At 42.6% G+C, this 13,062-nt stretch overlaps 1 protein-coding gene across 1 annotated transcript in view; it reads right to left on the bottom strand.

The window, feature by feature from the left end:
* The window catches only part of LVRN (laeverin), a 97,594-nt gene that overhangs the window by 11,814 nt on the left and 72,718 nt on the right, over positions 1-13,062 (bottom strand). The window contains exon 20 of the mRNA XM_006158394.2: positions 12,795-12,932. Within this exon, the coding sequence (XP_006158456.1) occupies positions 12,795-12,932 (138 nt within the window). The remainder of the gene's footprint in view (positions 1-12,794; positions 12,933-13,062) is intronic.

Genomic DNA, 13,062 nt, shown 5'->3' with positions numbered 1-13,062 from the left:
CACACGCGCCCGGCATGAGTTTTAAGCCACCAGGTCCGGGACGCGAACCGCGGTCGACTACGTGGGTAGTCCAGCGACATAGCCATTACGCTAACTGCTGGTCCCAGCAAATACATTAATAATAATGAAAATGAAGAATTTATTGTGTACCAAGCACCTCAAATAGCAATTTATTGTGTCATTTAAAAACCCAATTATTATTATCCTCATTCTGTGCATAAGGACACTGAAGCTCAGGTGACAAATCTCGTTGGGGGCCAGCAGGTGGCATGGTGGTTAAGGGCACTGGACGTCAAGTCCTGGACCTGGCCACTTGCTTTCTTACTTTCTCTCTGTATTGCTCTGGTGAGCGCATGTACCCTAGAGTAAATGATAAAAAATTAAATAAATAGGGGCCAGCAGGTGGCATGGTGGTTAAGGGCACTGGACTCCCACATGGCCCACCGTGGTTCGAGTCTCAGACCTGGTGGCTTGCTTTCTCACTTTCTCTCTCTCTCTCACTTTGTCCCTCTCTGGTCTAAGTAAAACACACAAATAAAGTTAAATAAAAGAATTCTTTAAAAAACTTGTAAGGTCACGCTTTGAGCAGTTTCTTTGATCTGAAGTGGACCTGGCCCAGGTTCAGTGTTCTCAGCCCACTGACATGCTATGTCTCTAGTAGATAAATTAAAAAGGAAAACTGCGATAAATAAAAGGATAATGGAAGTAAAGAAGAGGCCCTTTCCACAACCCTCAGAGGGAAAAGACACCGCCTCCTATCCCGGCCCGTGCAGTTCCGGAGCTGCTCCCACTAGCTTTAACACGCGGTCATCAGCAGACACACCAGTGTGAGCCTCGCACACCACGGGGTAGAGCAGGAGACGGCAATGGAGAGAACACAAAATGACACTTGCTGGCGTGACAGTCAAGGCCGGTCATCAGCTGTTCGTCACGGGCCACCTCCTAACTTCCCGGCCAGTTACTGTGACCAGTCCCAAGTCAGCCTCCTGTCCTGCCTCCAGGCATGCCCCGGTAGCCTGTGCTCCATGTAGAGGGGAGTTTGCCAACTGCCTGTCCCAGAGCCCTCGCCGCCTCTCCTCTGCGGCAACTGCCAGAGCCAGCGCCGTGTCCTCCTCACTTCGCATTCCCAACAACGGCTTCGACTATGCCCTGACACAGAAACACTTACAACTTTTTATTACTAGAAGGAACCTTAGAACTGATCAGACGCAATATCTGTGATCTTATAGAAGCAGAAACCAAGGCCTACACGTTAATAGGCAGACAATATAAATAGCCATTATTTTCCTTCCAGTTCCAGATAAGAGGGTTGGAAAATCTCGTTTCTCTCATCTGTTGTGCAAAAACTGGTTACTGGCAAAGTGACCCTGTTTCTACCCGTGTGGCCCAAGGTGCTGGTAGCAGAGACACGTGGCACTCTAGTGTCCCGAGACACCGCAGGTTTGCACGGGGACGGCTACGACGGTTTGGAAAACGGGCTGTTCTCGTCCTTGTTCACAGAAGGCTGATCAATGTCTTCCAGAGTAACATTAGTGACATGCTCGAGAAATGCTCATTTCAAGGCTGACCTGCCTGTGATCACATTTCGGCAAATTCCGTATAAATCATTTTCACACAGTAAACGTTACATTTAATTTGGTATAAGCATATCTTCTACTTTCATAGCATGTTATTACATGAACATCGATGACATACAAATGCTCATGTCAAATATAACTACTTAATAAGAGCTAATTACATATTCGGATGCAAACTAACATCCTTGTTCCATTCGGAGTGTCTATAATATTTCAATTATTAAACTGAACTTCTACTTCCTTCAAGCGATCCACTAATAATATCACTGTCTATTCGAACAAAGCCACCGGCAAACTGAGTAAGATTGCCTACTACAAATTAAACCCTAAGAATAAACGTGTGTGATGTACACAGCAAGTCCATCTGAGCCTAGAACACTTTGTAGCAGAATGTGCAAGAGGATTTAGCTAGCATGAATTTACCAGGAAGAGACTAAGTATCTATTTTACACATATGGCAATTGTCTGCTGAAAGATCAAAATATTCAAGCCATGGTTAAAAGTTCATGCATTTATACTTTTAGAAACTTCTTGGGGATAATGATAAGAGCTATTCAGAGTTAAAAATAAAAAAAGGAATTTCTTGTATATTCTTACTAAATACAGTTATGTGGATCATTTTTAAAAATTACTACACAATAGGCTTTTCAGAGAGTAGAATTAGAGCTTTAGCAAAATGTTGCCAACATTTTCTGCTCCCTAAATGCAAGGGCGAAGTTCTGAGGAATAAAAATGAAAACATACTTAAAGTCACTTAAAGAATTCTTTCTCTTTATAGCCAGGGTATTAAAGGAAACAAGTGTAGGGTCTTGTTTTAAATAAACTTTTTATTTCGAATAGTTTCAGACTGGCAGGAAAACCTCAAGGCTGTTACAAAGAGCACTCGTGTACCCTGTACCACCTCCTCCGTGGTGAGTACCGCGGTGCAGTCCTCACACCGAGTGAGTCAAAAGCTGGACAACTCAGACTTCGAAATGAGAAACAAAAGGATCCCAAAGAGGTCTTTATCATGTTCTCGTACAGGGACTTCTTTTTTTTTCTTTTCTCTCTTTTTTTTGGAGAGGTTTTCTGCTATAGGGCGGGTGCGCTCGCCAGACAGACAGAGAGAGACACAGAGACAGAAAGCAGGAAATCACCCCCCAGGGGGATGGTCATGCCGCAATCCCTTCTCCTCCATTCTCCTCTCAGGATCTTGGGCACGCACTCACACTCGCCCGGCGTGAGTTTTAAGCCACTGGGTCCAGGACTCGAACCGTGGTCGACTACATGGGAGTCCAGCGACATAGTCATTATGCTAACTGCTGGTCCCTAGTACAGGGACTTCTAGCAGCTAAAGAGATGTGGAACACGGGATGCAGCAAGCTGCCCAGCAGCAATGGCAAAACTAGAACACCACGTATTTGGGTTCCACGGGTTGTTCAAGGCCATTGTGAGACTTGAACTTGCGTTTGTGCTGTGCACGGTGTAAGCAGAGAGGACTGCAGTACTCGAGGGGCTGGCTTACCCCAGACCAGTGCTGTTCAATCGACTGCGTTGATGAGGACGTTCTGAATCTGCTGGAGCAGGTGGTAATGTGACTCTTAAGGTAAAACTAACTAGAACTGACTAAACGTATTGAAAACATCGATAAAGGCTAAAATCTGTTTTGTTTTTATATAATACTAACGAAAATGATTAAAGTTTTTTAAAAAAACTTTTTGAGTATAGAAGAAAAAAGAATTCTGTGTGCCTTCTTCTGCCTTAAACAGGTTATTTAGCTACTGTAGTTAAAAAGTCTGATTCTAATCTATTGAAGAGCAAAGTTTTTCTTTCTAGCCATGGTTTGAAATTTTTTCATTGTCACTTTGGTTAAGTAAATGACAGATACTCACAGTGCCCTGATCCTGTTTAAGTCAAGTGTTATAAACCTTTTATATTTGACAGACCACTCAAGTCAAATTTCAGTTCCAGTTTAAGTTTTTTTGACTTTGAACAAATTTTTGGAAATTCTTAACAGGGCCCTTGGATATCTGAGACAGACAGATTAGACTTTCTGACACGTTTAAATTATATGGGAAATATTGTCAAATATGAAATGGTGTTTAGCTCTCTATACACAAATTTGTGTCAATGGATGTTCCAAAATTGTATGAGATTCTTAAATATCTGTTATATATTAGTGCATTATTAGTCATACTTGTAATGCTGAATAGTTCTAATGTAGCTTGTCGCAGAAATTATCAAATTTATCTATCATGGGTTATGGTAAAATTAGATCTCGAACCAGGGCCATTTTAAGTTTTGTTGTCTATAGTTAAATGCTTTATTTGATGCTTTTTCTAAAACATTTTATAATAAGCTATAATCCAAAAATTGCCTCTTTTAAGGAAATTAGTGAAAAAGACTCTGATAAGTACTCTTTTTTTAAAAGAATTACTTATGTAGGTTTATTTATCATTATCATTACTATTTGATTTGAGCAGAGACAAAGAGGGATAGTGAGAAGGCAGGCCATCCAGTTTGGGACTCGAACCATGGTCGGCCATGTGGGAGTCCAGTGCCTTGGCCACTATGTCACCTGCTGGCCCCTGATAAAGTACTCTTACATATAGGTTTTTCATAACTTTAAGAGTATCTTTGAACTTCGGGACCAGCAGTTAGTGTAATGGCTATGTAGCTGGACTCCCATGTAGTCGACCATGGTTCGGATCCTGGACCTGGCAGCTTAAACTCATGCCGGGTGTGTGTGCGTGCATGCCCAAGATCCCGAGAGAAGAATGGAGGAAAAGGGATTGTGGTGTGGCCATCCCCCCGGGGGGGTGATTTCTCACTTTCTGTCTCTCTGTCTCTCTCTGTCTTTCTGGTGAGCACATGTGCCCTATAGCAAAAAACAAACAAAAAACAAAAGAAAAAAACACCTCTCCCCCAAAAATAAATAAATAAATAAAAGAGTATCTTTGAACTTCCAAGATTTAAATGGAAAGATTGGACCAAAGAAACCCTGAAAACTCAACAAAAGAGAGATTAGTTACATGAGACAGAACTGGTGAAAGAGAATTTTTCGACTAAAACATTACTGATTTGCTTCTATGCCTTGTTTTCCAGATTTAAGAGTTTTTGTCTTCTTGAGCTGTTGATAGGTTCAGCAATTTGTTAAATTTTTTTCCTTTGGAAATTATAACAAACTTTTCTCTCTTCCTGATGCCCTGGAATTGGAGAATATAGGTGAGCATTCTTATTTTGTGACAGTGTGGTTGTTTGCATAAGTTCGGTAATACTAGTTGCCTTGCATCAGAAACTGGAATCACTGGTCTATGCCAGGGCTTTGGCATATCGTATCTGAGATGTGGCTAGAAAGCGAAGTGGGTGACTCCAACGAAGCCAACAGACGCTCTTGGAAAGACTGCCTGGTACCGCCAGCAGTTCTGCCCAACAGTAGTAAAGAAGGCCACTTCCTGACGGGCCCCAAACTTCCAAGTACAGGTACTTACAGGTACAGTCAGAGGACGGATTCCTGACTTGGCTCAGGAACCTTGGGAGGCTTTTTAAAAGAGTCTAATCTGAAGTTCCTTATAGAAGGTTCCAGCAAAGCCAACTAAATTGATTACTATTCTTATTGAACTTTGCATAAGTAACAGACCAAATTAAAACTAAACTTATTTTTTTGCAAATAAGTTAGTTTTACTATGCGGTTCTTTGGTAAAAAAAGGGGAATGGAAAGAAGAAAAATGTTTCCTGAGAAAACTATAGTGCACTTGTTACTAGATTTTAGCTAGTCCATGTTTACTTTTGAGTTCTTAATATCTATCTACTGTTTGGACAGAGCCCTGACTTTTTTTCTTCCTGGCTTTAAGTCTTAAGCAAATTTTTCTTAACATTTTAAAATTTTGATTCATTAAAGCTGAAACTACTTTTCTTGAAATTTTACACTCTGAAGATGATCAATTAGACTCCCCAAGTCACCACAATAACCTGTATAAACAGTAACTGCAAATGGCAAACTACAGACAAAAAAGTTCCATCGGATCTCCTCAGCCTGTTATTTTCACTGTACTTCATTGGCAAAATTTGTCTTAGCCCATAAAATAGTTTTGAATTATGTCTTGGCTTATTAAAAAGGAGTTTGCATGATGACAACATTTCATGTTGCACTTACCAACTAGTGTTGATGTAAATAACCAACTCTGCAAAAATAATAATTAATGCAGTTTATTTCTAAGCAGAATATGAGTGACCTAGGCCCAGAGAGGAGGCCACACATGCCTTTCTTGGGGTGATTAGGTACAGGGTTCCTTTCATTTGATTTTGAGAGCAAGAGATAGTTTGGAATTTAGTGAAGGGTTTTTCTATTAGTCTGGCCCAAAAGGGCAGGACATGTGGAATCAGGGGCTTGTAGGTTACAGGTGGGTTTTACAGGTTTTAAGTTGGTGATTAAAAAGGAAAGGTTGCTGAGATCAGAAAAGGATGCACTTTAACAGCGATGAGGAGGTTTAATACACACCACAGAGACGCCACGGCAGGGACAGGATGTAGGAAGACTCCTGTTACCAAACGGTCAAAGTGATCTGTTAATGTTTGTGGGCATGACTCCCTCCAGGCCCCCTGGAAAGGATTTGGAAAATCAGGAAAATGCAGTCAGACTTCTGTCCTCACCAGCAACCTTGCTCTCTTGTTGTATTGTTATTAAATGTGCTTTCAGATTTGAAAATATAGCAGTACAAGCTGGTGCTAGCATAATGGTATGGAAAAACTAAAGGCGAAGTTCTGAGTGCTTTGGAATAAACACATGCCATTTCCTCCCATCCTGCCCTCTGAAACTGCAGTCCCTTCCAAGCAAGCAGCAGCCAGATCGGTCATCATCCATTTCCCTTCAGGACTGAGAGGCTTTTCTAAGAATAAGGGGGACTGAAAGTGAGCAATGACCCCCTAATATACTTCCTAAGGTTCTTGAAATATAAGGTCCATTTATGCTGTAATGGCCCAGAGTAATGGGCAAGTCTTCAGACTTTGGTTATGATAATGACCAACAAGGACCATCAGTAAGGGCCAGGTGACCTCTACAATTCTCACTTGAAGGAAAGAGAAGGTGTTCATTTCAATACTAAGATGTTTCGTAGGATGGGAAATGCTGGCTATGAGCTCAAAGCCCCCAGGCTCAACGGCTCCAGACACCTGAAGAGAAATTTGATCACCTAAGGCCTCACCGATCTCGAATGCCCACGAGATGACCACGCCCTCTTGAACCAGTCACTGAACTGATCATGCACCTGGACCTCTGCCCCTAATTTGCGCTTAAAAACGCTTGTGGGGAACGTCTTGGTGAGACTAGGCCTTTTCAGCATGAGCTGCCTGCTCTCCTTGCTTTGTTTATAGTAAAGCTGGACTTCCCTTCATCGCACCATGTCCTATGGCTTGTTTTTATAGCGCGTGGGCGAGCGAACCTGACTGAGTTTGGTCACATTTTCTTCATTGCAGGTGCTTCTAATCATCTTGTGAAAGTGGTTTCTCTATGGAAGGCTGTGTTTGCTTCCCACAAACACGCTTATCCCCTGAGGGATGTGGTATAGTCATTGTGGATTTCTCTGTTTTCTGCTTTAAAAAACCCCTGTGTACCTTTTACCCTTCTGCTTAGGGTGCTGAGTCCCCGTGTCCTTGAGCAGGCTGAAGAATCCCCACCCTCTTTCAAAGCAGGCCCAGTGGCCATTTATGAGCAGTTTGAGTTCTCTTGTAATGTGATCTAACCTGTTATTTCCGTGCAGTCTAACCAATGAGAGTCAGAACTCTAAAAAAAAGCAATGTCAGCTGGTCCCAGAAGGCGCAGATTTCCCGCCCTTTTCAGCAGATTCTGATGTTGAAGAGGAGAGGGCCTGGGGAGTCTATTTATTAGCCACTCCAGGTCATTCTGAAGCTCTGGTAAATTACAAAGTTTCTAGTTTGGACTGGAGGTTACCTCTGTGTGGACACTGCCTGGGGCTAACAGGCACTGCCTCACCCTCAGCCACAACAGCACCAAGTCCAAGCCTTGACCCTTAGTTCTGCCTGCCAAGCGCCAGGCAGTACCACACGGTAACTGTGGTCCTGCGTCTCCCTCACACGGCATGAGCAGGAGGGAGGATGTGACAGCCTGTGGTGACAGCAAGTTAAGTCTTCAGTCAATCGTGACCTATTTCTTTTCTTTTTTAGGGAGATTTTTTGCTATAGGGTATGTGAACTCACTGCAGAGACAGAGAGACAGAAAGCAAGAAATCACCCCCTGGAGGGATGGCCACGCTGCAATCCCTTCTCCTCCATTTTCTTCTTGGGATTTTGAGCACGCATGCACACGCGCCCGGCGTGAGTTTTAAGCTTCCAGGTCCGGGATTCAAACCACAGTCAACAACATGGGAGTCCATAACGTAACCATGACACCATCTGCTGGTCCCATGATCTATTTCTTTAAAAAGTTGCTCTCTTGAAGCAGTGAGGCACGAGCACCTCCATTTTTAACTCCTCTCTCTATTGGAAACTAGCTTTCTCCTTTTGCCTAGAGTAAGCAGTGATTAGCACTCCTACTGTCTTTGCTAAATAACCCGAAACTCCCTACTTGAAGGTGCTCCTTAGTAACGGAACAATCAACTGCCAAACCCTTTGCCCTAGCCATAAAGGCCATGAGGATTCCATTGTGCTTCAGGGAAGGTCTAGGGATGACTGACCTGCTTAATCTTGCTTCTGTGACCGCTTAGCACAGAAACCTCCACCCCTCCCCGTGTCACCGTGGCTCAACCATTACTGCTCCTGCCACGTCCACCCAAATGTGGCTTTTGCCTTTATAAGCCCCCTTTCCCCTACTCAGAGCTGTGGGGTTTTTGAGACATGAGTCTTCCCACAGTCGCTGGCCTACTAGTCTACAAAACTCCAATAAATGTGGCTATGTCTGGATGTCCTCTTCTCACTGATTAGACCGTAACACTCTCAATATTTTACTTTTAAAATTGGTACTAGAGGTCGGCAAGGGGCTCTGTAAGAAAGCAGTGAAAGACTGGCTGAAGTGAAAGACTGGGCGAGCCCACCCAGGCAGCACCAGGGCGGACGGCTTTGCAGGCCAGGCCAAGCCCGACACGGAGACCCCTGGCGGGCACACCGGGGAGAGCTTTTGTTACGGGCTCCAGGGAGAAAGAACAGAAGCTAATAGACTACTCTATGACGTTCGAGTTTCTGGAACCTCATACAAGAAGGGGACCTGTAGAAATGGTTCTGATTTAAAACTCCAATCCCAAATTCTCACTCAGTAGTAAGGCAGGGACTGACTTCCGCAAGAACAGAAGCTATTAACTTACCCCCAGGTCTTGGGATCCCTGAAATTGTAAGCCATTCAAAGGGCCCTCTAAAGCAGCAAACCAGGAGTGACGATAACCCAAAAGAGGAGGCAGGACAATTTTCTCATCATGTGGGTCGTTATGTGTCCCACTGACAAGCCAGAAATATGGAGCTTTTATCTACACACTTTGTATCTCTGCTTTAAAAACAAACTCTTTGGGACCAGCAGGTAGCATGGTGGTTAAGGTAGCTGGACTTCCACATGGCTGACAGTAGTTCAAGTCCTGGACCTGGCAGCTTGCTTTCTCACTTTTCCTCTCTCTCACTCTCACTCTATCCCACTCTGGTCAAATTAAAATAAGTAAATAAATAAAGTTAAATAAAATAATTCTTTTAAAAAACCCACACTTTTCTGTTGTTTTAAAAATATTCAATTAATGGGGACCAGCAGGTGGCATGGTGGTTAAGGCACTGGACACTCCCACATGGCTGACCAGGGTTCGAGTCTTGAATCTGGTGGCTTGCTTTCTCACTTCCTCTCTCTCTCACTCTCAACCTCTGTCTCTCTCTGGTTAAATTAAAAAATAAATGAATAAATAAATAAAATAAAATAAATAATTATTAAGCAAATATTTAATTAATATTTAACAAATAGATTTACTTTGCTAAGAGAACCATATATAGTTATATTCAAAATATACTTTTTTATCCAAAGGGACAAACTGATTTATAAAAAGTATCTTCTAACTTTTTGAATGTTTGAATCTTAACCATTGATTGTTTTGTATCTGCTGTAACCACATTATGTGAATACTTGTAGGACACATTTATTCTGGGCTTTATTTTTTATTAGCCATTTTGGGGGAACAGAATACCAGACTTCCCACTGATAATTTTGCTTCAGGACACAAATCTCCATTGGCAAGAAGACACCTCCAAGGCCTCCTGTCTCTGATCTTGTCTTTGTCTATCTTTACCTCTATCTCGGTTTCTGCCTTCTCTTTGTTTTTTTTTCAACTTTTGCTTTGTAGAATTTTGAAAGGGAAAGCGTTTTTTCAGCTCTTTGCCCTCTCTACCACCTTATTTTATTAAAATAATTTCCTCTCCCCCTCCCAACCCAGGAGTGGCAATGGGAAGAGGACTTCCTGAAGTCGCAGCCACATGGATTCGGAAAACTAGCCATTTGAAGGGAACAGGAATCAAGATTTCCCACTGATAATTTGGCTGCCAGCACACAAATCTCGCATGTTCGGAAGACCGTTCCCAGGCCTCTTGTCTCTGTACCTGTCTTTGTCTGTCTCTGTCTCTGTCTCAGTGTCTTTTCCCTGTCCCTTTCTCTCTTATACACATGTTTTTGTTTTGTTTTTTAAATCTGTAGGTACTGTCCCTTGCCTCTGACCTCTCCTTTCTCTTGTTAATTTCAGAATCCATGTGCATCTGAGGAGGGTTTTCCCTAGTGCCACGCAGTTCTGATTTTTTTTTTTTTGGCTTTTTTAAAATATTTTTTCCCTTTTGATTGTTTCTTTTTTCCCCTTTGTTTTCTTTCTTTTATCTGACTTTCTCACCTTGCTTCTCACCTTCCACACACTGTGTCTAGCAGGTCTAGGTGCACAGTAGTAAAATATCTGAATATTTTAAACCTTGCAGCTTAGCCCAGGTGCCCCTATTCCCTTGAAACTGTGAGGCCTTGGTAATATCCAGCTGTATTGACAAAAGTGCAGGCTGCTTGGTGAGGATCAGGGAAACGGAACTGCAGAGATATTACAGGTCATCTCCTTCTGCATGCTTCTAACACTCAGAATTAACTCCAAGAAGATAGGAAGTAACATATAATCCATCAGATGACCAGAAGCCACCACTGCAGAGGCAAGAAAATATCTCTCTCCCGCAAAGGGGAAAAAACAGTGCTTCATCATCTACAGACAGTACAATGGAACTCGTGAAAATGTCAGATAAAGATTTTAGGATATTCATAGTGACAAACCTAACAGAAATGCAAGAGAAGAGAGACAACAAATTCCGGAAGATGCAGGAGAGAGAGACAATGAGTTCCAGGAGGTGAAGAAGTTCTTCCATGATCTGAAAGAGGAAATAAACAACATAAAAATAATCAAATGAAACTGTTGATGAAGAAGGCTATAATTCAGGAAATCAAAACCTCCCTTGAAAGTATTAAAGCAGATTAGATCATGCAGAAGATTGAATCTCCGATGGAGGAGATATAATCTCTGTTCTAGAAAAATTAACCAAAAAGAGTGAGAAAATAATCCCCCAAATGAGAATACTATATGAGTAACACTAGATACCATTAGACCCAAAAACATCCAGATAATTGGTTTTCCAGAAGGTGAAGAAACTAATCAGGGCATTGATAATCTATTCCATGAAATCCTGGAAGAAAACTTTCCAAACCTAGAGAGGCACTCAAATATCCAGACTCAAGATTTACAAAGGACCCCACATAGAATTAACCCAAGAAGATCTTCTCCAAGGCACATCCTAGCCAGATTAAAACCATGGTCAGAGATAAGATACTAAAATTGGTAACGTCAAGTTACTGTCAAAGGATATCCCATCAGGCTAACATGGGACCTCTTGTCAGAAACAATGTGAGGAGGAAAGAATGGGAAAATATATTCAAAGTGTTAAGTGAAAAACAGTTTCAGCCAAAAATACTGTACCTGGCAAGATTATCCTTCATGTGAGAAGAAAAGATAAAAACATTCTCAGATAGGGAACCAGCAGTTGGCATAATGGCTATGTCGCTGGACTCCCACGTAGTCGACTGCGGTTCGCGTCCTGGACCCGGTGGCTTAAATCTCATGCTGGGTGCGTGTGCGTGCGTGCCCAAGATCCCGAGAGGAGAATGGAGGAGAAGGGATTGCGATGTGGCCATCCCCCTTGGGGGGTGATTTCTCATTTTCTGTCTCTCTGTCTCTCTCTGTCTGTCTGGCGAGCGCACGCGCCCTATAGAAAAACCCTCTCCAAAAAAAAAAAAATTCTCAGATAAACAAAACCTGGAAGAATTTACCAACATCAGACCAGATCTTGGAAAAGTCCTGAAGGGAGTACTATACCCAGAAAACTAAAGACAGACAAATAAGAGATCAAAAAATGACCAAGAGAAAGGCCAGCTTAATGTAGGGACAGGTTCTGAAATATCAATTACATTGTTCTTTTTTTTTTTTTTGGAGAGGTTTTTGCTATAGGGTGCATGCACTTGCCAGAAAGACAGAGAGAGACAGAGAGACAGAAAGCGAGAAATCACCCCCCAGGGAGGATGGCCATGCCACAATCCCTTCTCCTCCATTCTCCTCTCAGGATCTTGGGCACACACGCACACACACCTGGCGTGAGTTTTAAGCCACAGGGTCCGGGACTCAAACCGCGGTCGACTACATGGGAGTCCAGTGACATAGCCATTACGCTAACTGTTGGTCCTGCATGCTGTCTGATTTTTATATGTTAAAGGTATATTTTATCCATCAGTAGGGCTAGGAAGCAAGATGATTTAATCTTAGAAGTTAAGAAGTATAAAAAGTTCTGGAATACAGAGTCCAGGTATATAAAAACAAAAGACATTAGCAACATTCAGGGCAATGTTGTAGTGAGCACTGCAGTTTGTAAAGATGTGGCCACACACCTCACAGAATGAGGGGAGGATGTACACTCATACTGCAACAGCTGCCCAGCTCTGTTTCTTAGGACGAATTTCTCAGAGGGCACAGTGGGAAACTGAGGTACATGAGTATTCCACGTGAACCTATCTTCATGCAGAAGGTCCAGACGGAGAGTGAGTGACTTCTCTAATTTGTGGCGAGACAAATGCAGGAATAACACTTTTCCATACTGGCTGATATGAAGAACATTTGCAATCTAGCTGGACCAAAGCTGAACGTCTAGCACCAAGACAGTGACCAAATGAGGAAGAAGGAGGTCTACCTTTCACTCACAGCTCGCCAATTGTTGACTAGAAAGTCCTTCGCGACGTATCGTCCAAGTTCAGACTCTGCCACAGCTTCAATTACATTCGTTTCATTGAAGGTGAATGGAAATGTAGTAATGGCATACTCCAGATATCTGCAAAAGTACATTTGCAAAAGATAAGTAAGTCAGGGGTTGGCAGATGGTGTGGTGGTTAAGGTGCTGGACTTTCACATGGACAACCACTGTTCGAGTCCTGGACCTGGTACTTGCTTTCCCTCTTTCC

Source organism: Tupaia chinensis, unplaced genomic scaffold (genome assembly GCF_000334495.1).
Source record: "Tupaia chinensis unplaced genomic scaffold, TupChi_1.0 Scaffold000591_1, whole genome shotgun sequence".
Taxonomy (NCBI): domain Eukaryota; kingdom Metazoa; phylum Chordata; class Mammalia; order Scandentia; family Tupaiidae; genus Tupaia; species Tupaia belangeri.
Note: the sequence above shows the minus strand (reverse complement) of the source record. Positions and strands in the feature narration are given on the sequence as shown.